The 25,819-nt window shown below is 46.1% G+C and overlaps 1 protein-coding gene across 1 annotated transcript in view; it reads left to right on the top strand.

Moving 5' to 3' along the window:
• The window catches only part of HELZ2 (helicase with zinc finger 2), an 80,138-nt gene that overhangs the window by 23,988 nt on the left and 30,331 nt on the right, over positions 1-25,819 (top strand). Inside the window, exons 4-9 of the mRNA XM_068263429.1 lie at positions 6,108-6,224; positions 10,221-10,750; positions 13,157-13,783; positions 14,981-15,762; positions 17,838-17,909; positions 21,310-24,721. Of these exons, the coding sequence (XP_068119530.1) occupies positions 6,108-6,224; positions 10,221-10,750; positions 13,157-13,783; positions 14,981-15,762; positions 17,838-17,909; positions 21,310-24,721 (5,540 nt within the window). The remainder of the gene's footprint in view (positions 1-6,107; positions 6,225-10,220; positions 10,751-13,156; positions 13,784-14,980; positions 15,763-17,837; positions 17,910-21,309; positions 24,722-25,819) is intronic.

The following is a 25,819-nucleotide window of genomic DNA, read 5'->3' as shown; positions in this document are numbered from 1 at the left end:
CATTTTCAGTTCAGGTTCTCATTAAGCTTTAGGCTTGGGGCCCACAAGGGCACTTTCAGCAGTGTTCTGGGTGTGCCTGCAGTTCAAAAAGCACTAGGTTAACCTGCTGGGCGTTTCAATTCGCACGGCCGCGGGAGGGTTTTTTTCGCCCCATATTTTTTTCTTATCATGTAGCTAGCCTAGCGCTAGCTACATGATTCTCCCCTCCCTCTTCCCTCCCTCCCACCCTTCTGATCGCCGCCGGCGATCACGCCCATAAGGAAATCCTGTTCTGAACGGGATTTCCTTTAGGGCTTCCCCCGTCGCCATGGCGACTAACGGAGTGATGTCATTGACGTCAACGACGTCGTGACGTCACTGGGACTCCCGATCCACGCCAAAGCGCAGCCTGGCGGTGATTGGGCAGGCGGCACACGGGGTCTGCGGGGGGGCCCTCTTTTGCGGCGGATCGGCGGCGAGCAGCGGCGATTGGGGCAAACACGCAGCTAGCAAAGTGCTAGCTGCGTGTTTGAAAGAAAAAAAAGATCAAAATTGGCCCAGCGGGGCCTGAGCGGTGCCCTCTAGCGTCTCTGGACGAGCTCAGCTCGTCCAGAACGCTAGGGAGGTTAATGAAAGTCAACAGGGCTGATCCCACAGGAGCCATTGTGATTTCCTAAAATCCAATTGCGATGCCAGCAGCATTTTTGGAGCATTTGCACCGCTATACAAAATATGGGATTGCTGCAAAATCACTTTTCAGCTGGTGAATAAAGCCATTTTTTACTTCCCAACACCACTTGCTGCACCAATAAGACCTTGTGCTGATGGAAAATGCAAGCGCTATACAAATCGCTACTACTAAATTCCAAAATTAAAAAAGTGTCTAAGTAATGTTGATTGTGATTAGCAATTTAAAGCAGGTTTCAGCCCTAAGAAGAGTTTTGCAAGACCCCCCCCCCCCCCCCCCTCCCTTTTTTTTCCTTTGCTTTAAATGACTGATGTCCATGATTGGTGATCAGTAAACAGGAAGGGAAGGCATTGGTCTGCATAAAGAACTGGTGAGAAACAAGTATCTTTTATTAGCTCATAAGACGGTGTCCATTATAGATTCAACAGTCGTTAAGAGGGTCAAACTTTGAAAAGAGGTTGGGATCATGGAGAATTGGGGAAAGGGTTCTGGACAGGTCAGGACTCACTGTCCAGTTCAGGCTGCCCTGTCTGTGATTTGTATGGCTGCCACTGCTTCCACATCACTCACACGCTGACCTCAGATCAGTGGCAGCGTGAACGGAGGGGAGAGCGGCACAGTGACCACAGAGTACATTCCAGTTACGGAAGTGAGGTCATTGCTCATTTCCTATATTTGAAGTGTGCCGCATGGTTACTGTGTATTGCTTTCCTCTTTTCCGTTCACAGCTGATCTTCAGGTCTACAAGTGCTGGGGATGGGAAGACAGAGGAAGCTACATACCCCCTCTGAAACCAATGGCCTATGTAAAGGGGAAGATGGGGGAGACGCACCTTTGGATACCTATACTGGGGTAGCTATCTAGAATGGGGACACACACCCTGGCTACCTATACTAGGGTGGCTATCTATACTGGGGAACACCTTGGCTACCTATACTGAAGATGGTGGCTACTTATACTGAGGGGGGGGCACCTTTGGCTACCTACCTTTACTGGAGGGCTAATTTGTTTTCGGGGGGGGGGGGGGGGGGGGGGCACCTTTGGTAACCTATTGTTATGCGAGAAAGTGCCTCTAACTGGGAGGGCACAAATTATGTGCTGCTTGGGGCCACAAAAACCCTAGAGTTCTTTGTAGTTGATCTCTCTCTTCAGGTACTCCCAGCTCATCGTCGTCTAAGCCTCGCACACACGCTCAATCGCCATCGCCCGTAACGAATGAGAAACGACAGGTCAGCCATGTATTGTTGGAAAAAAGATGTACAACGACGTGAAAAGATCCCAGCGGATTTGTTTGTACTATTATTGGTGTAATTCATGTGAAAGTCGTTTATCGGGTGATAACAAACATCACTCCATTTAAAAACCATTTGTGTGACTAATGACATACTTCCAGGTACTCATTGTTTAACTTCCGCTGATGGTCCGATCGGTAGAGCTTTCTTTGGTCCATCATTTTAATCAAACAGCATGTGTTGCCTTCAGACGTTGTTCGTTTGTCGGGCATCGCTTGTTGTTTAGCGATGGTGGTCAAGAGTGTGTATTGAGCTTAAAGTAAACCTGAGATAGCTAAAAATAAAGAAAATATACATACCAGGGGCTTCCTCCAGCCCCCTTCAGACTAATCGGCCCCTCTGCCATCCTCCTCTGTCGTCCTCCTCTGCCTACCTTTAGCGCTTTCATGTAGACCATGTAAACAGAATGGGACCATTCTTCCCTTTTGATTGTACTGAGAGACTTGGATTACTTTGTCAGCACATGTTGTTTGACTTTTTGTGAGAATTTCAATAAAGATTATTGAAATAAAATAGCCAAAAGGGCGGGTCTTCCTGCTCAGACCAGAGAAACTTCCTCTTTACGCTCTTGGTGGTGGTAGTGCGTATCCTTAGTGGAGCTCTGGAACAAAAAACTCACTTTGTCAAATACTTCTCTAATGATGATGTACCTCCTCATCCTAGGCTCAGAATATACTATTTAGGTTTAGTTTTTGCTGGGAACGGTTTAATTTGTTTTACATCATGTCATGCCGCAGCTGAACTCTGGTTCCCTACCTTTCGTGTCCCTAACTCTCCCTCTAGACTGTAAGCCTTCGGGCAGGGCCCTCCTCCTTATGTCTCCTACCTGATCACGCACCTCCGTTACCGGTCATGCATCCTATGGATCTGAGCAAACTCTTGAGTGAACTCGACTTGCCTACTCTCCATGCTCCCATCCAGTGAGTGACTAAAGGGACTCCGAGCAGTGCAGAAACTATGGAAAGATGCATATCATTTGAAAGCTCTCTTTCTCCTCTTTCCAATGATATATAAACCGCCGCCCTACGCCTTTTAGTTTTCGCAATTTTCGCGATTGAAATCGCGGCCGCGGCAATTTCAATCGCAAAAATTGCGAAAACTAAAAGGCGTAGGGCGATGATTTAGGTGTCGCCAGAAAGAGGAGAAAGAGAGCTTTAAAATGATATCCATCTTTCCATAGTTACTTGTATTACACAGGGCGACTTTTTCCTAAAGTCAGCAGCTTCATTCTGCTGAATGGAGCTGCTGACACTGGGGAAAGTGTCGTCCTGTATAATACAAGTAACTATGGAAAGATGGATATCATTTTAAAGCTCTCTTTCTCCTCTTTCTGGCGACACCTAAATCGCCGCCCTACGCCTTTTAGTTTTCTCTATTTTCGCGATTGAAATCGCGGCCGTGGCAATTTCAATCACAAAAATTGCGAAAACTAAAAGGCGTAGGGCGGCGGTTTATATATCATTGGAAAGAGGAGAAAGAGAGCTTTCAAATGATATGCATCTTTCCATAGTTTCTGCACTGCTCGGAGTCCCTTAAGCATTACCTTGCACTCATACTGTGCTGCTACTGTTTTTATTCTTGTATTGCATCTATTCTTGTATTGTCTTATTGCTGTATGTCAACCCTAAATATTGTCTGTAACCTTAAAGTGATCTTTAAGCCTAAGAAAAAAAAAATCAGTTTTACTCACCTGGGGCTTCTACCAGCCCCCTGCAGCCGTCCTGTGCCCTCGCAATCACAATTGAATCCTCCTGTCCCCCGCCGCCAGCTTTCACTTTCGGCCAACATGCGCACTGCGCCGTAAGCGCAGGATGCTATTGCGGACGGGAACTCGTAGAAGGAGACGAAGTGAAAGTAGCTGGCGGCATAAGACAGAAGGATCTGTGAGTGACTGCGAGGGCACGGGATGGCTGCAGGGGGCTGGTAGAAGCCCCAGTTGTGTACAAGTATTTTTTTTTTGTAGTGTACCAGAGATGATGTGTGACATAATAAAATAGACATGTGCATATACAGTGGCAAGCATACAGAACCTTATGCTGTGCTCCTTTTCTTTTTTCCTTTCCTGAGGGCTTATTCACACCTAATCGCCCTAAAAGCGCTTGTTCAATGATTCCCTATGAGAGTGTTCACATACAGTATGAGCGGTTCGATTTCGATCCGCTCACCAAAAGGCTGCCTGTAGCATTTTTGGGGCGATTTGCCTCACTGGAGGGTATAGGGAAATCGCAAAGGCGCTTGAGAAAGCGATTTGTATAGTGATTTCCCCAGCGCTTTCATGAATAAATACATTGTATTTATTCCTTTGCGGGTGAAAGAGTTCACTCCGTGACTGGCGTCAGGTAGTGAAAAAATTATTTGCTCTGCAAAAGCGCTTAGAAAAGCGATTTACAAAAAAACAATAACGCGCAGGTAAGCGTCGGGAGGCGTTAAAAAAAATCGCTCACAAAGTCGCAAAACGCTGACATCAGTGATTGCGATTTATGATGTGAACAAGGCCTGAAAGAGTTTATAGTTAGCTATGGAACTGACAGTTTTACTCCAGTCAGGACTCAGTCGGCTCACTGATAACAAATTACAGCTATAATGCTAGGGACACACGTTGCGTTTTGTGGTCAATAGATGCATTCGATTGATAATTTCCGTCATGTCCGATATCACTTTCGATCGTTTTACCACTCGATTATTTCTCATAGATGTGAATGGAAATTCATAAGAAAAGATAAGAGAATTGCACGGAAAAACGGGAAATCAACTGAAAAAACGCATTGTGTGTACTCAGCATAAAACACTTTCCTAAGCAGATACCTGGGCTTCTGACTGTGAGAGGAAAAGATGAGGTCAATAGTTCATGTATTTTCACTCAGTCTGGGACTCTTGAGACACTGCAATTGAGTCTATGAAACATTAAATCTGCTTTGTAAATGTTGATACATAAAATAAAAGCTGGAGATGTCGAAGAGTCATTTTTAGGAGTAGAGGGATAGATCCAATTGTTTATCTCTTTAGTTTATTTTCATCTCTGGTTCATTTTAAGTGTCTCTCTAACTAATGTCTAGCGCTGCCTAGTATGTTGGTGCTTTATAAATAGAATAAATAATTAAATGTCATGGGGATTAGTGTAACAGGAAGTAATCCATTAGTATTCTTAGGCTAGTTATACACCAGGACGTTGCGTTTAGGGGACGTTATAGGGCACATAACGTGCCCCTAACGCAACGCCTGGTGCTCTCTGATGTGGACGTCAGAGTGAGCCGCGTTGTGCAGCTCACTCTGGTGTCCGTGATGCCGTGATGCGTACTCTTGGATGCATGCGGCATCACGTGGTCCCGCCCGGCCAATCGTCGCACAGAGCGGCCGCTCCAGGAAGTAAACACTGCACATCACTGAGTGCAGTGAATATTAATTAGCCATGTGCCCGGCCGCTCTCCCCTCTTCCCCAACATGACTGAGCATGTGCAAACAGTCTAACGCACAGCATGCAGCACTTTGCTGCGTTACAATGTAACGCAACGTGGGCAGTGTGAACAAGCCCATTGATTTTTCATTAAAGTGCGGTGGGGCTGCGTTACAGGCTGCACTAACGTGCGCCTGTAACGTCCCACTGTGAAAGCAGCCTTAAACCACGAGGAAATGGAATAAAAACATCTCCAATCTGTTCCTCATTGGAGAGAGTTTCCCTTACTTCCTTTCTCTGGGAACTAGTTGTGGACTCTAAAGCTGGACATACATCTGGCGATTTTGCGGCCTGATCGACCATCTGATTAGATAATTCTGTTGAATCAGATTGAAATCTGTGCTGCAACATGTACACTTGATTGATGGTTCAATTGATTTCAGACCTAAATCGGTCAAATGCATTGACCGAGCATGCTGAAAAATCTCGGGCAAAAGTGCTCGATCAGGTGCGCCGATATCACGATAACCGAAGCATGCGATGGAACCCACAACCGCTGTATCCTCAATTGTGAAATGTCCATTGTCTCACCTGTCCCACTGTGATGACCCCCCAGCCTCATCCATGTCACCCCCGTTAACGAGTGCCATGTGTCACCAGGCACGTGTGTGGGATGTCACATGGCCTCCGCATGGTATGCATTGCTGTATATAAGTATTCCTCTGTTTAGAAATGATGTTTTTTCCCCACACAGCTATCTGAAGAAGTTGAATATATTCAAGGTGTGAAGATCACATGTGATCGTCCTCTGACGAGTCATTCCCAGCAGAAACCGGTGACGACCGTGTGGAACTTTACCATACATACACAGGTAAGAAGAGATGTCTGATCAAGGCTCTGTTGGCCTTATTAACCAACGTCTATGAACAGTAAGTGATGTCACTGATTCTAGTGAATAGGTAGGTGTTGTAGACCATAAAAACAAAGCTACGCCTCAAATAAACCGCACCAAACTGGTATCAATTGAAAGATCAAAACCCCATCTTTATTAAACAACCACAAAAATAAAAACACTTAAAATAGCAGAGATAAGCATGGTGGGTAAATCAGTCATGAGGCATCATCATGGTAATAAAAATCATAACCCCAGAGGGAGGGGGTGGTGAACGAAAGGAGGGGAGGGGGCAGCAGAGAGAGGGCAGCGTTAAGGTTATGATTTATGATTTTTATTACCATGATGATAACTCATATGACTGATTGCCTTGCCATGCTTAACTCTGCTATTTTAATTGTTTTTATTGTTGTGGTTGACCACTTGCCGACCGCGCACTCATAACTCGCGTCGGCAAAGTGGTAGCTGCAGGACCAGCGACGCAGATCTCGTGCGAGCGGCTGTTTCCTGTCATTTCACGGCGGGGGGCTCCGTGAATAGTCTGCGGGATGCCGATCGCAGCTCGCAGGCTAAATGTAAACACAAGCGGAAATAATCCGCTTTGTTTACATTTTTACAACGCTGCTACAGTAGCAGCGTTGTAGTAGATCAGCGATCCCCAGCCAATCAGCGGCCAGGGATCGCTGTCACATGACAGCGGGGAGCCTGTTAGAGGCTGCACAGGACAGATCCGTTCCTGTGCAGCCTCCGATCTCTCGGGCAGGGAGGGAGAGGGGGAATCTTGCAGTGGAGGGGGCTTTGAGGTGAACCCCCCTCCACCCCCCGCCACCCACAGCATGCAGGAGCGATCAGACCCCCCCAGCACATCATCCCCCTAGTGGGGAAAAAAGGGGGGCGATCTGGTCGCTCTGCCTGTCATTTGACCTGTGCTGGGGGCTGTAGAGCCCACCCAGCACAGATCTGAAAAAACGGGGGGGGGGGGGGGGTAAAGGCTAGGTCCTCAAAGATGCTGTTTTGATCTTTCAATTGATACCAGTTTTGTGCGGTTTATTTGAGGCGTAGCTTTGTTTATATGGTCTATATCATACATGTCAAACTCCGGCCCATGGGCTGGATATGGATAGGCTGCATTCTTAATGATGTTACTGGTCTCTAGTGAATGGATAAGTTGCATTCTCCGCAATGTCTCTGGCCTCTAGTAAATGGATAGGCTGTATTCTCAGCAAGGCCGGATTTGTACTCTTTACCGCCCAAGGCCGCTGTCACCAGCCGCCCCCTTCAGTATAGTTAGCCAGATGACCCCTTCCCTCTGGTATAAGTAAATTGATGACCCATCCCCCCCCCTCCAGTATACTTGGCCAGATGACTCCCTTAATCCCTCCTTTTCCTACCTTTCCCCTTTCAGTATAGGTAGCCATCTTGCCTTCAGTAGAGTACTGTGGTCAGGCGCTTGCCTGGTCTGAGTCTCCCGGCATTACAGCATTTGCAAGCTTGCAAATGCTGCATAAGTTCAGCCTGCTGCTTTGGTGCCCTTGCTCCTGTGGTGCCCTAGGCCATGGCCTAGGTGGACTTGGCTGAAATCCGGCCCTGATTCTCAGTGATGTCACTGGTCTCTAATGAATGAATAGGCTGCATTCTCACGTGACTGCAAACACTTCCTCTTTCAATCCGGAAGGAGGAAGGGTTTGTAGTCATGTGACCGCGGCTTGGAACACAGCGTGCTAGGCGCCGTGGAATGGATGAAAGAAGATGCATGCTGGGTAAGTTTAACCCCCCTTGCACACTTGCTCAGCTGCAGTAATTAGGAGGATGAAATCCAAATGAAACCCATTCGGATTTCATCCATTTTTAATCCGTCACTCATCCCTGGTCCCTTTTTCAAGGGCAACAAAAATGAACCGATATCCTATTGCAGTGGTTCCCAACCTGTGTGCCGTCGCGGCAGCACCGGGAATGTGTCGCCGCGTTCCTCTGCTCAGCCTCCTCTTCGCTTGTTGGCTCTGGCCGCCGCTCAGTGTATTAGAGCAGTGCTACAAGAAAATGGCCGCCGACGTCCTCATTTGTGGACATAGTCGGCCATTTTTTTGTAGCACTGCACTAGCTACTCAGAGCGAGGGTGGAGGCCAGAGTGAGGGTGGAGGCCAGAGCGAGGAGGGAGCCAGAGCGAGGAGGGAGCCAGAGATAAACACTTGGAGCGGAGAGGGAGGAGAAGACCGGGCATACCATAAAGAACTGAGGTACAAGCCTACATGTGCCTGCTCCTGCAAAAAGGTGGCATCCTTCCCGAGTGTCTCTCTCCGTGTTACAGCCAGCATATGTGTGGCAGACACATTGCTGCAGCTGTGCTGTGGCTGGGAGAGCAGCAGATTTGAACAGTGTACAGCCAGCCTCCCCCTGCTTCCTGCTACCTACACTGGGGCAGCTCTACTACCTACACTGGGGCAGCTCTACTACCTACACTGGGCAGCTCTATTACCTACACTGGGGCAGCTCTACTACCTACACTGGGGCAGCTATACTACCTACACTGGGGCAGCTATACTACCTACAATGGGGCAGCTATACTACCTACACTGGGGCAGCTATACTACCTACACTGGGGCAGCTCTATTACCTACACTGGGGCAGCTCTATTACCTACACTGGGGCAGCTATACTACCTACACTGGGGCAGCTCTATTACCTACACTGGGGCAGCTATACTACCTACACTGGGGCAGCTCTATTACCTACACTGGGGCAGCTCTATTACCTACACTGGGGCAGCTCTATTACCTACACTGGGGCAGCTCTACTGCCTACACTGGGGCAGCTCTACTACCTACACTGGGGCATCTCTATTACTTACACTGGGGCAGCTCTATTACCTACACTGGGGCAGCTCTATTACCTACACTGGGGCAGCTCTATTACCTACACTGGGGCAGCTCTATTACCTACACTGGGGCAGCTCTATTACCTACACTGGGGCAGCTATACTACCTACACTGGGGCAGCTCTACTACCTACACTGGGGCAGCTATACTACCTACGCTGGGGCAGCTATACTACTTATGCTGGGGCAGCTATACTACCTACGCTGGGGCAGCTCTACTACCTGCACTGGGGCAGCTATACTACTTGCACTGGGGCAGCTATATTACCTATACTGGGGCAACTATACTACCTACACTGGGGCAGCTATACTACCTATACTGGGGCATCTATACTACCTATACTGGGGCATCTATACTACCTACACTGGGGCAGCTATACTACCTATACTGGGGCATCTATACTACCTATACTGGGGCATCTATACTACCTATACTGGGGCATCTATACTACCTACACTGGGGAACTCTACTACCTATACTGGTGCAGCTCGACTACCTATACTGGGGCAGCTATACAACCCACACTGGGGCAGCTCTATTACCTACACTGGGGCATCTATACTACCCATACTGGGGCATCTATACTACCTATACTGGGGAACTATACTACCTATACTGGGGCAGCTATACTATTTATACATATGTGATGTGTCACGGAGATCTGAGCGTTTGGCGTGATATGTCACGACTTCAAAAAGGTTGGGAACCACTGCAATGTGCGTGTTACCCCGGCCTTTTCGCCTGTTGGTAAGTGCAGAATATGTTACTAAACCCAACAAGATATCGGTTCATTTTTGTTGTCCTTGAAAAAGGGACGCTACGACATCCCGAAACGTTGGATTTTCATCTCAACACTTTTCAAACCGTTTTGCATAATTTTGGTGTGCTGATAATTAGTGAGTTGATTTCTGAATAGATAGGCTGATCTGTGACATCACCAAGTGCTGCGGAGTGCATGTGCTGAACTCATATGAATATTTAAAAAAAAAACAAAAAACCTAATTATATAATTTCCATTTATTTATATCCCCATACTTGTGATTTGAGCAACTGTATATGATCATAATATTAATTCTCAATTCCTCTACTTGCCCCATAGATGGCACTGCACCATGTGGCTTTGCTAAAGTCTGATCCTGGAGCGGTCTTCAGATTGGATGCACAAGGTTTGCCCAAATCTTGCCATTATGCTGGTGGCAGCCACTTCAAGGTTAAAGGCTTCGGCGCACATTATAACATTAGGGTGTCTGCTGAATGCTTGGTATTTGGAGTGTTTGAGCAGTGGCTTGCCTTGGACTTTGGTATTCGCCCAGTCCTGCTGCAGAAGATTTTTGTTCAGGTTGGGGGCCAGGAGGATACCTCCAGTAGTCATGGAGGAACACCACTGTCAGATGCCAGTCAGCTGTCTTCTTCTGAATGCTGGAACCCCAGCAAGATTCTCTTAGTTCCATGCATGGTGAGAACCCAAGAGGAGAAGAAGCTCTTGGACCTGTACAAGCCTCCCTCCACGAATCCAAGTTACTGTGGAAGAAACACAAAGCGTCAGGTCCTTACAGTGGCCAACTACCGTGAGATGATGCACCAAAAGCTCCTGCAAGAGGAGGCCGCTAGGGAAGAGGTCATCTCCAGGTATGTCTAGATGAGTTGAGGCCACTATACCAAAAGACTAATGGTTTACTACAATGAAACGTATAACTTGTTTACTGGAAACTTATACACCGAGGGTTGAGTTACTAAAGCTAGGGAGGCGCAGGTTGATATGCAAAGCTAATTGATCGCTTCTCGTTTAGAATTTCTGTTGAATGGTTAATGGCGATTCCTTCAGTACACTGAAAAGTCAATCTCGATTTCAGCAGAAGCATTGATTGAACCACAAGCTATTTTCCATGTTGATACCCCACCAACCACGCATTATAGAGCATGCGGCAGTTTCACTGGTACTTGCCCAAGTGACGTAGCGCATGTTGCGCACATAGTGCAGCTTGCATTGTATAGGTAATGCACAGTTTGCTAGTTTAAAATGCATTTTGCTACTTGTGTTAAACGCAATATAGAAGCAGCATGCGCATTGCCTACATAATAAGGGTTGGGTTATGCATGGCACTTCTATAAATACCAGTAACATTTTTGTGCACTGTTTGCTTACAGCAGTTTTATGAAAGGTTAGTGAATCACCCCCATCGTTTTTACAATGTCTAAAACTCTTGCTGTTATTACATATTTATAGAGTACTGACACCATCATAGTCATAGTCTAATGTCCTACCATATTATTATTATGTATACAGTATATATAGCACTGACATCTTCTGCAGCACTTTACAGAGTACATAGTCATGTCACTGACTATCCTCAGAGGAGCTCACTATCTAATCCTACCATAGTGATAGTGTAATGTCCTATCATATTATTATTATGTATTTATATAGCACTGACATCTTCTGCAGCACTTTACAGAGTCATGTCACTGACTGTCCTCTGAGGAACTCACAATCTAATCCTACCATAGTGATAGTGTAATGTCCTATCATATTATTATTATGTATATATCTATAGCACTGACATCTTCTGCAGCACTTTACAGAGTACATAGTCATGTCACTGACTGTCCTCAGAGGAGCTCACAATCTAATCCTACCATAGTTATAGTCTAATGCCTACCATATTATTATTGTTATTATTATTACTATTATTATGTATTATATAGCACTGACATCTTCTGCAGCACTTTACAGAGTACATAGTCATGTTACTGACTGTCCTCAGAGGAGCTCACAATCTAATCCTACCATAGTCATAGTCTAATGTCCTACCATATTATTATTATTATTATTATGTATATATCTATAGCACTGACATCTTCTGCAGCACTTTACAGAGTACATAGTCATGTCACTGACTGTCCTCAGAGGAGCTCACAATCTAATCCTACCATAGTTATAGTCTAATGCCTACCATATTATTATTGTTATTATTATTACTATTATTATGTATTATATAGCACTGACATCTTCTGCAGCACTTTACAGAGTACATAGTCATGTCACTGACTGTCCTCAGAGGAGCTCACAATCTAATCCTACCATAGTCATAGTCGCTTGTCCTACCATATTATTGTTCCATATGATTGTTATGTATTTATATAGCACTGCAGAAAAATAGACCTATATTAGACCTTATTGCCATATATTTCACATATCCCTTGCCTCACTATATCTGAGTTCTCTGCACTGCACTCATACAACAAGATCCTGTGCAGCTTTCACAATTTCTGACTCAGCAGCAGTGGTGTAACAATAACTGGGAAGGGGGGGGGGGGGGGGCTAGAGAGGCTTGCTCCTCCTTCCCATCCCCTCTCCTCTTGTTCAGAGATAAAGTGCTGGGAATGCTGTTGTACTTATCTATTCCAATTTGCATTGGGTCTCCTCTTCCTCCGGGAATCTACATGCTATATGCTAAGATTCAAAGCATGTGATGCCATTAGGGCTCTCAGGGTGGCAGCAGAGAGTGCACAGATTTCAAGAGGAAGAGAAGACCAGGTGCAGTATGGACACGGTAAATATAACGGCAATGACCCTGCACTTCTACTCTGCATGGGGGGGGGGGGGGGGGGGTCTCCATATATAGTGGTCTCCATCTATGAAGTTGGGGCGGGGAGCGTATGGTTGTGACATGGTGTTGGTGAGGGGCCACCAAGATACTTCTGCTGGGGTCCTTGGCCACTGAAGTTATGCCCCTGCTGGGCATTTCAGCAGAGTACATCATAGCCTTAGTCACTTGTATGTGATTGTTTGTACTTGACCCTCTTGTGAAGACCTTCATGTTCCTGTGTGCTTTCTACCTGTCATGCCCCCTGTGCCTCCTTTGGTACAGCTCTTATTAGCCTGCACCTCATATTCTTTTCCTGCTAAACGTGTCTTCCACAATCTGTGGCCCAAGGAGGATCCTATTTGCTAGCATGTATTATGTAAGTAAGTTTTTTTTTTTTTAACAAAGATGGAGTTTGGTTGTTCACCACAGTCACAATTTTCCATAGGTTAAACTTGAAGACCCAGGTGACCTTTACCAAGATGGTGACTTTGTTCAGTCAAATGAGCTTTGCACAAAACGGGGAGCTTTTTGCACAAGTGCCAATTCCGAAGTGCATGACACAAGACACAGAAGAAGGATACTTACTACAGAGATCTGTGACCACCGCCTGGGTGGCTCCATGCTCACAGCAAGGCCACAAAGTCTACGAGGTCCATGTGGAGCACAAGAACGAATTGGAGAGCAGCGTTATCCTTCGCTTCCCAGAGAGATGTTGCCGGGAGTTGTCTCTCCAAGCAGAAACTCCCACCAAACTGGAGATCCAGTTCCAGCTTGACCGACTGATATTCTGCATGTACCACGAAGCGGTGGACCGTCTTCGGGATGTGACATTACTGCTGCCAGACTTGACCAAGTGCTGTGTGCCCACCTCTCAGGTGCGGTTGTTATGGGCCAATGATAAGCAACATTTGGCCATCTCTTACATATCTGGAAAGGTGTTGGTGGAGCAGCCTGTGGCCCCGCTGGTCATTTATGGTCCATTCGGCACTGGAAAAACCTCTACCTTGGCCAAAGCAGCCTTGGAAGTGATCAGAGCAGGAGCCAGGGTGCTGATCTGCACGCATAACAACAGGTACTCGCTGTTAAAAGAAATTACATTTTAGAGACTAACCTGACTTTCCAAAAAATTAAGTATTGAACTGCTTTTCTAATTCCTGCTGTCAGGAGTGTTTGTCAAAGCCAGAGGCTTTAACCACTCCGGGACCATGCTATTGGACACCTACGTCATGTTTGTTAATAATAGTTCCTGAAAGTTTCTGTGTCAGAAATAAGCGTCCTCAAACATAGCGTAGATTTCCAATAATACTGTACCAAAGTGGTTAAAATAAATAATAAACCACTTAGACACTTTCAAGTATTTTTTATTACCCTAATGACATCAAGACTCTAGGCCCAGCTCTATATTCTAGCAGTATGTCTAGTTGCAGGCCTCTTGTACTAACTGGCTGTTGGACACAGAACTACACTTCCTATGAGCCCTAGCAGTAATGCTAATAGCCAAGTAACAATTCTAAATGCCATTGCCTGATCAGCAGTTTGTACTTTTGCTGGCCATGAACTTACTGTTTTTGGGGAGCATAGCCACACTTCCTGGTTTCATGCCAAACAGCAGTGTGTGACCAATTGGGATGTCCAGCCATTGTCATAATGGTGGCTATGTAAACCAGGAGGAGTCTACTCTTTATTTCCCATTCAGTTATCCATATTTGTCTCCCACAGTAATGTCATCTGAGTAAAAAGCACAAATCCACCCAGTTCCAAGTACAGCATTACCAATTGCGGGTGGCTGTTGTATAATATCACATTCATTCCTATATTTTTGGGTGAGTAGAATTTTGTTAGTTGTGCTTACAGACCTGCTTACGGTAATTGAGTACTGAAGGAGATAAAACTGTGTGGTGTCTGCTCAGTCTTATCAATTGCAATTAATGTTCAAAGAACAATCTGGGGAGGTTCCATAAGCTTCTGCAACTGAAAACTGATAGACTTCACAGTAAAGTGAAATACACTCTATGGAACCTTCAATAACTTTTTTAAATAGTGGTTTGTCCTTACAGGTTTTATGTATGGCTGATCTTTCAGAGCACAGATGATACCACTTCAAGTAAAATCGGTATGAAGTTTTGTATAAAGAACTGAGAAAATACAATTAAATGGCACCCTTAGTAGAACCGCATGTCAGAATGATCATATATTCCAAAGCATTTTGTGCATTTTCCATTTGTACAATAGCCCATCATCTAGTCTCCCTTCATTTTTCTCATTGTAGCGCTGCCGACCTGTATATTGAAGAACATTTCCATCCATACGTAGGAAACGGTCACCCGGAAGCCACTCCACTGAGGGTAAAGTACACCAAGAGTCCTGTCAACAGAACGACACCAATCACATTACAGTACTGTGTTCTCAGCGATGACAGATCTTGCTTTCTTAAGCCAACCCTTGCTCTTCTCGACAAACGCCGCATCGTCATAGCTACAGCTGTCACGGCGCGTGACCTAGATGTACCACGTGGGTACTTCACCCATATCCTGCTGGATGAGGCGGCACAAATGATGGAGTGTGAGGCCCTCATTCCCCTGACCTTAGCGGATCATAGAACGAGAATAGTTGTGGCCGGTGACCATATGCAAGAAACTCCACGGTTCTTCCAGCGAACAGATGTTGAAGAGCAAACTCTTCTCACACGCCTTTTCTCTTATTACCAGTCAAAGACATGCCCAGTGGCCAAGACGAGCCGTATTGTATTCCACCAAAACTACCGCTCTGTCCCCGCCATCATCTCCTTTGTGTCCCGTTACTTTTACGTTGGGCGTGATGATGCCATTGAGTCTTGTGCTGTTCAGCCTATGAATCCACCTGAAGGATGCCATGCCCTTTCTCTCTTCCATGTGCATGGCTCTTGTGCCCCCATGGGTAATTCCTGGACAAATGTTTCAGAAGTGCTGCAGGTGGTGGACGTCACCAAAGATGTTATCCAACGTTGGCCAGAGACGTGGGGAAGAGTGGATAGAAGCAAAATATGTGTGGTCTCTCATGGAAGTCAGGTAGGTTAGAAGATTGTTCCTCACCTTTGAAATATGTCCATTCTCACTGTCAATAATCAAGAATCAAGTTTTTAATGTTCTTGGGCATTTCCCCGCAAAAATTAGGTACCATATTTTTTGGGCATATAAGATGCACTCTTTCTCCCCCAAAAATGACCCGCCATGATGTCGGGGACTTCCTGTACTTTCTCCATGTTTTCCTCCACGCCCCATGAATAAACGTAAATCAGTGGCAGCACGGCTCACCTCATCCAGTGGCGATCACAGACCTCTCCTTTCTATCACGGCTCCCCTAGTGCCGCTTTCTGCTGATGACGCGATCAGCAGAAGTCGGCGCTAGGGGAAGCTGTGATGGAGAGGTCTTTGATCGCTGCTGGAGCCGCTGGATTAGGTGAGCCATGCTGCCATTGACTTCTATTTATTCATCGTGAGACAGGAAGATGGGGGTGCAGAAGGGGACATACAGGGGAATGCAGGAGGACACCTGGAACAGATGAGACACATGAGGGGACAGAAGGGGACACATGCAGGTGTAAAGGAGGACACGGGTACAGAAGGGGACACATGGGGACACAGGAGGACACATGGGGACACAGGAAGGCACAATAATTCTGGGAGAAGTTCTACGAGACGATCCTGCACCATGGACACACCAAGTTTAGTATATATTTTTTCCCTATAAACTTAGGTGCGTCTTGTGGTCTGGTGCGTCTTATATACCAAACAAAATACAACTGGATCAACTGTGTTTCTAGAACACAGAAATATATTTTGTTGTTGCTATCTTATTTTTTTTCCTAGATACTGTATATCATGTTGGGATAGATGAGAACTTTTACAAAATAACTGTTAAGTCTTTAGCCAAAGGAGAGCTCCATTCATCATCCTAGGATGACGTTGGTTGTGATGTGTGCAGGCATAAGCCTGATACCCCATTGAAGACCTTCCAATTATCTTCATCTTTGAAAATCCTGGCATGAGACATCATGCTCACCCTGCTTACCATCGCTCCATCTCGTGTCATCCCTCCGTCCCCATCTTTAGCAACAGAATGTATCGCTAGCCCATAGGCTAGCAACACATCTGTACAGAAATTGTCCCCGAACTATCACCCGAGTCATTGCGTCCCAATTTTTGTGGGTGACAGTAATTGTGTGTGTATATGTAAGCACACTCGAGAACTCGAACCAGGCGCCCATCAGGGCTGTCTCAGAATCTAGCGTGTTTACTGAGGCCCTCCAACATTGCTCAAAGCTTGAAGTGCCAGATGTTAAAAGTGGAACGAAACTCAGAATTTTCTCTGTGCTCTAAAAGATTATTTACTGAATGATGACCTTTATGGAAAAGAAAATGTATTTGTTACAATTTATGGAAATCCTAAAAACATGAAAATCATAACTTGGTTTCACTTTGCAGGGAGCACTGAAGGGGTTATGCGTCAGTGTTTACTGTATGAGAACTGCCCAGGCAGAGCTCCTGCAGTCTATTCACAGATGCTGATAAGAACTAATTAGACACCTTGATTTGGCTAAGCAACCACAGAACACAGAGCAGTGGATTTCTTCAGCAACTATATGAGGAACAAAGAGTTGACATTGTGTGCTGTGCTAGCGTTCTGTTGAGCTTTAAGCAGTATGAAGCAAAGTGGATAGTTCTCCTCATTAACCCTCATGCCTTGTCCCTCCTTTGTATGTCTTTAGTGCATGTCTCTTAGCTGTTTGGCTCTAGCTGAGCAGTATGTGTGTGTAATGCATGTGCCAGAACTGTCGCCCTAGGTATTGACTCCATATCCCTACAGATGAGAGATGTGTACGTGTGTCCACCTTTAGGGTTTAATAATTTTCTCTTATGGGACATGTGCCCATCATTTCTTTAGTGCAGCCATCCTGTCCCCTCTGCCCATTTGTTATGCAGAGACTTGTGTGCTGTTACGTTGTATATCTTTTTTATGGTGCACTACTCCATAATGGAATGGGTTATGCTGGATAAACCATTGAAGGCTAGAGACTTTTAAAATTTATTTATTGCTCATTACTCATGTCGTACGCTTAAACCCATTCATTCATACTCTACAGGTAGCAGTTATACGCCAAGAGCTTCGTAAAGTATATCTTCGTGATGTCGTGGTGACCAACTATGACAACATCATTGGTGAGTCCTTCGGTCTTCATAGCAACATATACTTTAGAACTCTTCTTCAGGGTGATTGTTATTGTGATATTATGTCATTTGTACAGACATACAACCAAACCATATCAGTAAAACACAAAGCACAAAGAAGTCCAGAGGCAGTAGTGTGCTGGAGCACTCATTTTTTACAGCTAGTGGAGGGTGAAGCCTCATCCTTGCTTTACCAGCAGCTGTCAGAGATTAAGCTAGGACTATAGCCCCTCTACCTCTTGTGGCTTGCACTTGTATTTGTAGTGCATATGGTGTGGAATGTATAATTATTTATAAGGCACAACCTGTTAATTATTTTTGCATTATTTGACCCCGCCAGGGCAGTTTCTAGACTAAAATGTACCCAGGGTGAGGGTGTAAAAATTGCGCGCGCGCCCCCCCCCCCCCCCCCCGCAGAGCCAGGTATAGGTGCCCTTAGTTTAGCCAGGTATACGTGCCTGCAGTTTAGGTTAGCCAGGTCTAGTTGCACTCAGTAGGGGTAGCCAGCTATAGGTCCCCCAGTATAGGTAGCCAGGCATAGGTACCCCAGTATAGGTAGCCAGGCATAGGTACCCCAGTATAGGTAGCCAGGCATATGTGCCCCAGTATAGTTGCCCCCAGTATAGGTTAGCCAGGTAGGTGCCTCCAGTATAGGTTAGATAGGCAGGTGCCCCCAGTAGAGGTTAGATAGGTTGGTGCCCCGGTACAGGTTAGATAGGTAGGTGCCCCCAGTATAGATTGGATAGGTAGGTGCCCCCAGTATAGGTTAGATAGGTAGGTGCCCCCAGTACAGGTTAGCTGGGTGGGTGCCTCTAATAGGGAGCCAGAATAGTTGCCCCCAGCATAGGTTAGTTAGGTGCCTCCAATATAGGTAGCCAGTATAGTTGCCACCAGTATAGACTAGGTAGGTAGGTAGGTGCCCCCAATATAGGTTAGATAACTAGGTGCCCCCAGTATAGATTAGATAGGTATATGCCTCCAGTATAGGTTAGATTAGGTAGCTGCCCCCCAGTATAGGTTAGATAGGTAGCTGCCCCCCATTATAGTTTGGATTGGTAGCTGCCCCCCAGTATAGGTTAGATAGGTAGCTGTCCCCCAGCATAGTTTAGATTAGGTAGGTGCCCCCAGTATAGGTTAGATAGGTAGCTGCCCCCCAGTATAGGTTAGATTAGGTAGGTGCCCCCCAGTATAGGTTAGATAGGTAGCTGCCCCCCAGTATAGGTTAGATTAGGTAGCTGCCCCCCAGTATAGGTTAGATAGGTAGCTGCCCCCCAGTATAGGTAAGATTAGGTAGCTGTCCCCCAGTATAAGTTAGGTGAGGTAGGTGCCCCCAGTATAGGTTAGATTAGGTAGGTGCCCCCAGTATAGGTTAGATAGGTAGCTGCCCCCCAGTATAGGATAGATTAGGTAGCTGCCCCCCAGTATAGGTTAGATAGGTAGCTGCCCCCCAGTATAGGTTAGATTAGGTAGCTGCCCCCCAGTATAAGTTAGATGAGGTAGGTGCCCCCAGTATAGGTTAGATTAGGTAGGTGCCCCCAGTATAGGTTAGATAGGTAGGTGCCCCCCAGTATAGGTTAGATTAGGTAGGTGCCCCCAGTATAAATTAGATTAGGTAGGTGCCCCCAGTATAGGTAAATTAGGTAGGTGCCCCCCAGTATAGGTTAGATAGGTAGCTTCCCCCGTAGGTAGGTAGGTAGGTAGGTGACCCCCCCAATAATGGAGGGGTAGGTCAGCCACGGGGAGGGCAGCGCGACCTCTCCCTCCCTTCCTCTCCGGGCTGCCCTCCTGCTCCCCCTCCGATGCAGAGCGGAGCAGCCAGCAGGGAAGCGCTAATTGTAACAACTCACCTCCCAGGTTCCAATCGCTGGTCACCTCCTCTGCACACACGCTGATACACACACTGCTTCCGCGAAGCAGTGTGTGTATAAGCGTGTGTGCAGAGGAGGTGACCAGCGATTGGAACCTGGGAGGTGAGTTGTTACAATTAGCGCTTCCCTGCTGGCTGCTCCGCTCTGCATCGGAGGGGGGAGCAGGAGGGCAGCCCGGAGAGGAAGGGAGGGAGAGGTCGGGCTGCCCTCCCCGCGGCTGACTTCCCCCTCCATTATAGCGCCCCCCTTCTTCATCGCTCAGGGCGCCCGCACGGGCCGCACGGCCCAAGAAACGGCCATGGACCCCGCCCTGCTCCTCTCTGTGCTGCTGAGAGATTAACTCTTTGTGATCAGCTCTGGAGCTTCAAACAAATCACCATTTCTACCACATGCAGGAAGGGAGATAAGTTATGCACAAAAACAGCTGTTTCTCTTGAAGTCCCCCAAAAGTGAACGAGCTGATCAGCATCTGCGTCACTAACTGCACAAGCAACAGGATGCCCAAAAATTATGTAAATGATGTGACAGCTCTGCTTATTTTTTTAATTATTTTTTTCATACTTATGTCACATGCTTGTTTGATTTTAGCTAGTAATTAAAAATGCCTAATTCACTCTAGTGCCTCTTTAAAGGATACCTTAGCCCAGTGATAGGCAAACTTGGCTCTCCAGCTGTTAAGGAACTACAAGTCCCACAATGCATTTGCCTTTATGAATCATGACTGTGACTGTCAGACTCCTGCAATGCATTGTGGGACTTGTAGTTCCTTAACAGCTGGAGAACCAAGTTTGCCTATCACTGCCTTAGCCCTTGTAAAAATTCAAAAACGGAGGGAGCAAGCATGTTTATTAGGCTCACTTCATGCCCACCGCACTCCCCGTTCTCCACCGTACACCTTCGTTGATGGCTAAAGTCTCCCCCAATGCTACTTCCTGGTCGGGTGGGTCGGTGTGCCTTTCGCAGGTGCTGCACAGAACTGTTTGTCCTTGATCGAGCGGCCGGGTGCACTCTGCGCATGCGCACTATGTCACAAGTATGTAGTGTGCATGAGCAGAGTGCTACGGGCATTTGATAAAGGAAGCATGTTGCCTGGTATCGCCTGTGCAGTGCACACTGACCTTTCCGAGTAGGAAGTAGCTTTGGGGAATATTGGGCATCAATGGAGGGGGCAGAGGAGAGCCCAATACACATGCCTGCTCCCCCAGTTTTGATTTTTTTACAAGGGCTAAGGTATCCTTTAACCACTTATGTGGTTTAAGACGGATTATCTACATCCTGCAGGACTTCAGTTCCTGCCCAGGGACATAGATAATCGTCTATTGCGGCAGATGGTTGCCACTCGCTCCCACGTGTGTTCCAGCCGCCGCCCATTAGAGCGTCACTTCCTGTTTGGCTGTCAGCCAGAAGGAGATTACCGCGTATTAAAGCCGTGATCCGTGAAGGCCTGTTTTTGTCGGCGCAGTATGCGTGTCTTGAAAAATATTTATATGCCATATGTCTACTTACGATAATTATCTTTGCAGGTCAAGAGTTCCTTGTCATTATCTTGAGCACTGTTCGATCCCTGGAGAGTCTACCCACTCATCCTCCAGCTGCTTCCACCTTCAGCCTGGACTTTTTCTGTGATCCAAGAGTTCTGAACACCATCCTAACACGTGCACGTGCCCAGGTCATCGTGGTTGGAGATGTGGTGGCCTTGTGTTCTTTCGGAGCTTGCAGCCGCATCTGGAGGAACTACTTGCGGGAGTGTGTGGAGGCAGGAAGTGCCTCTCCACCAGACCTTAGCGTGGAGGATATAAAGCAGATGGCTTGTGAGCAACAAGCTTGGAGGCAGCAACACGGGGAAGAAGACAGTGATGAAGACAGTGATTCTTGGGCACCTGACCTGGACCTCAATGCAGAAGATGCCATTCTTCGAGAGTTGTTGGACAGCAAAAATGAGGCATGCGTGACTGTGTCTGCTGAGGGAATTTTGGAAATGAGACCTGAAGCTGAATACAGTAAAGATGAAGATAAAAGAAAAGACAAATACACAAACTTTTCTAGGCACATACTTGATCAATACCTGCAAACACAGCCTGACGCATACAAAAGGTGTCAACTAGTCAAGGATTATTTTGACCGTGGCTATGCTGTAACCCTTGATGAAAACTCACCCCGACATATTGCTATTAATGGACGGAAAAACTGTGGTATGGGATTCAGTGGTGATCAGGTTGTGGTCCAGCTGCTCCCAGGTGTCCATCCTGAAGCAGGAAAAGTTGTTGGAATCCTTGAAGCAGGTGAAAAAACTCGGCGCTATATTTGCACTATAGAGACCTATGACTCTAGCATTATGGTCCCTCAAGACCGAAGCGTAACTAAGATTTTCTGTTTCGGATTTAAGAGCAAACCAGGCTATATTCCAATCCGTGAAATTCGGACAGATGGTTCCATCAGAACGATAGATTTTCAGAAAGTAACACAAGAGATGAGACGTAATACACTCTTCCTGGTACAAGTGATCAACTGGCGTGAGGGTTACTACTATCCTTTGGGTATAGTAACTAAAATTCTTCCACCATTGTTGACGCTGGAAAAGGGTCTTGACGTATTAGCGCTGGAATTTGGTATTGAAAAAGGCAGTAAATATCCCAAAGAGGCATCTAAAGAGGCTGATAGACTGTCAACTGAAACCTTACAAACAAAAGACAGAAATGACTGCAGAAAAATGTTAACGTTCACTGTGGATCCTGCCCATGCCAAAGATTTGGACGATGCCATCTCAGTGCAGGACCAAGGGGATAATTATGAGATTGGGATCCATATCACAGATCTGACTGCAGTGATTCCCAAAGGTAGTGGTTTAGACAGAGAGGCAAAGAGAAGGAGTGTCACTTTCTATTCCCATATAGGTGAACCTGTCCACATGTTGCCACCCAAGCTGTGCTCGGACCTTTGCAGTCTGAAACCAGGCTGTGACCGTTTGGCAGTCTCTCTCTTTGTATCAGTTGACAAACATACTGACCAGATGTTGGGAGGCTACTTTTGCCACTCTGTTATCCGATCTGATCATCAGCTGTCATATGACGAAGCCAATTCTATCCTGAAAGCTAAACGTGAAAGCCCCCAAACATTTGAGACTGTAGAGGGGTGTATCTGTATTGCAGAGCACTTCTCTAAAGTCCACCGATTTGCCAGATTGGAAAAAGCCGCCAATTACAAACAGCCTGATGAAGACTCCATGCCAGGATCAAGAGATGCACAGAGGATGATTGAGGAGCTTATGATCATGTACAACAGCTGGGTGGCGGAATTTTTGATGAACCAAGAGCACAGCATGACTCTGACACCGGTGCGATGTCAGAAGTGCCCAAACTTTCAAAAGATTGAGGAGCTGAGGAAAAAATTTGAACGTCTTTTACCTTTTTCTGCTTACCTGTCACACCATTTGCTGGAGGAACCTGAGTTACCAAGACCATTTTCTGAGCAGAGAGTTACCATGTTGACCTCAGTGTGGAATCAGCTGAAGGATGCTGCTGAAAACAATGACCATTCCAAGATTACTGACCTTCTAACTGCAGAAGACCTGCATCCAGAACTGAGCTATGCTGTTCGGGAATTTAGAAGTCAGCTAGGTCGCTCTTATTTCACTTGTTCTGGAACATTAAGTGCTACTGTCCATTACAGCCTACAGCTCTGTGAATATACCTGGGCCTCATCACCTCTGCGTCGGTACATAGACATTGTGGTGCAACGGCTGCTTGAAAAGGCCCTCGTGGTTCAATCGGAACAAACTTTGATGTCTTCTAAAGAAATGGACTTGCTTTGCCTTGATTTTGACAAAAAGTGTAAGAGAGAATCCTCTTATGAGAAGAGGGCACATGCTCTAAGGTTAGCGATGTCATTATGGAAAGAAGGGCAGCAAAAGATAGCAGTGATTATGGCAGCTGATGCCAAGAATCGGAGTTTTAAGGCAGCCTTCCCATTAAATGGAGACTCTTTACCCAATTTAATACCACTGGATTATAGTCATCTCCAACCAGTGGATCAACCACAACCCACCAAAAATGGCTTTAGTTTGTCTTGGAAACGACGTGTTTATTCCTACATTCACTTTAAGAGCGCCCCTCTAAAAAATGTAACTAGGAAAGACATCATTACGTTTAACCCTCAAGCCTTGCATGATGCTATGAAAGCTATAAATGAAGGTTCTCCAAAAGAAGCCATGCACTCCTTAGCAGAAGGACAGGAGAAATTTGATCCAATGAGTCATGTGTGGCAGAGCACCTGTGGCCACTATTTGGAATTTACTTTGGAGCTGAAGCCTGGGGACACTCTTCCTGTCCACCTCTGCACTGCTCTTGAGCGGGGTTTCCCCAGCCCAATCCTACAGCTTTGCACTCTGGTTCCAGGGATCCAGCTTTGCTTGGAACACACTTCTCGGCCTATTGACTGTTTCTCCAGCTTGGCAAACCGTGCGCCTCTTAAACGCTACCGAAATGTAAGGGACTATCAATCGGTGTGGCAACCACTGTGTGCTATGGAAGCGGTGGAGTCTGCTGTAAAGGAGGGAGGATCGGTGTTGCTGAGAGATGTGCCTATTGAATGGGACAGGAAAACCGGTTCTAAACAAGCTGTGGGACTAAAAGGCACCTTCAAGTTAAGACTTTCTCTTATTGAAGAGTGTGACCTAGAAATGGACTTCCAACATTGCTATCTATGTGTACGGATGGAAGATCTTCCAGCAGGGAAGACAGAAGATCTTTCTAGCTTACAGACCTACACCTGGGTCGCCCATGCCTTGACTGAAAGTAGTAGTTCTATTTCTAAAGATAAAGGAGGTCACGTCGACTTTCAAATACACCAGTCTACAATGAAGGAAGTTCCTGAGGCTGTCCTTGCATCTAGGGACCTGTTCACCATAGAAATCATCCCAAAACTGTTGCCAGACATGTAAGAATGTAGATAATCCATCTGATCATCTGTCTATCCAGTCTCTCTCTATGCTTATCTTATATTTATCTGTGTGTCTAGTTGCTACTAGTTACCTTCCTCAGTGGGATCAGTGCCTTTTTGCCATGTATAGGCCTGCATGCTTCAATGACTCCTGTAATCTAAGCAGGAGCTAAGGTTTTGGTAGGACCACCCATGCCCAACAAGCGTAAGGGAGGCCATACATATCATCTTGATTGTACAGATTTACCAAATCTATGTAGTATATAAAGGCCAACAAATTTAAAATACTTTGAAAAGATTGTTATGATAAACCTTTATAGTACACAAAAGTGGTAAGACTGGGCTACCAAGAATGTATGGTGCATGGCCCCCGCGGGTGTTGCTCATATACCAGAATAGCTGGTGCACCCCTAGATCCATCAATAAGTTGTCTTAGTCATGATAGATTTTGTGCATGGCCAAATTATGTATGTGAAACTAGTAGGGGTGTGATTAGAAATCAGTCCACCACATCTTTTCCCCACCTCCCAAGCAAAACATTTAGATGAAGCCCCCTTCATGTAAAGAAAAAAAATTCGACCCTAACTGCAATAAAACAACCACATCTGATATAATAAAATAGACAGTGTATGTTTTCCACAACAAACTCTTCTTGAATATTAAATCATAATTAAGGAGGCATATCCCAAAACAGATAGGTGGCAGGTCTCCCGAATTAACATAATTGGGCAGCATGTGCCCCCAAACAACATAATTAGGCAGTGTGTAGCCCCAAACAGTGTCCCCTTAAAAGAACATATTTAAACAGTGTGAGCCCCCCCAAATAACATAACGATGCAGAGTGCTTCAAAAAAACATAATTAATCAGCATGTCTCCCCCATGCACAAAGACTGCTTCCTGCCTGTTTGTACACAAATCGGAAACAGTATTGTTTTTTTCCTATGGAGGGATAAGGGCAAAATCCCTTAATACTTTCCTGTAGTGACGCCACTGACAGTCAACCTTAGAAAACCCCAGATCGGCACTAAACAATCACAAGAAAGGGAGCTGTCAGTATACTGAGGCTTGCCCTTGTTGGTAGCCTACATTTATAC

The sequence above is a fragment of the Hyperolius riggenbachi genome, chromosome 12, assembly GCF_040937935.1.
Source record: "Hyperolius riggenbachi isolate aHypRig1 chromosome 12, aHypRig1.pri, whole genome shotgun sequence".
NCBI classification, from domain to species: domain Eukaryota; kingdom Metazoa; phylum Chordata; class Amphibia; order Anura; family Hyperoliidae; genus Hyperolius; species Hyperolius riggenbachi.
This window is presented reverse-complemented; position numbering and strand designations above follow the sequence as displayed.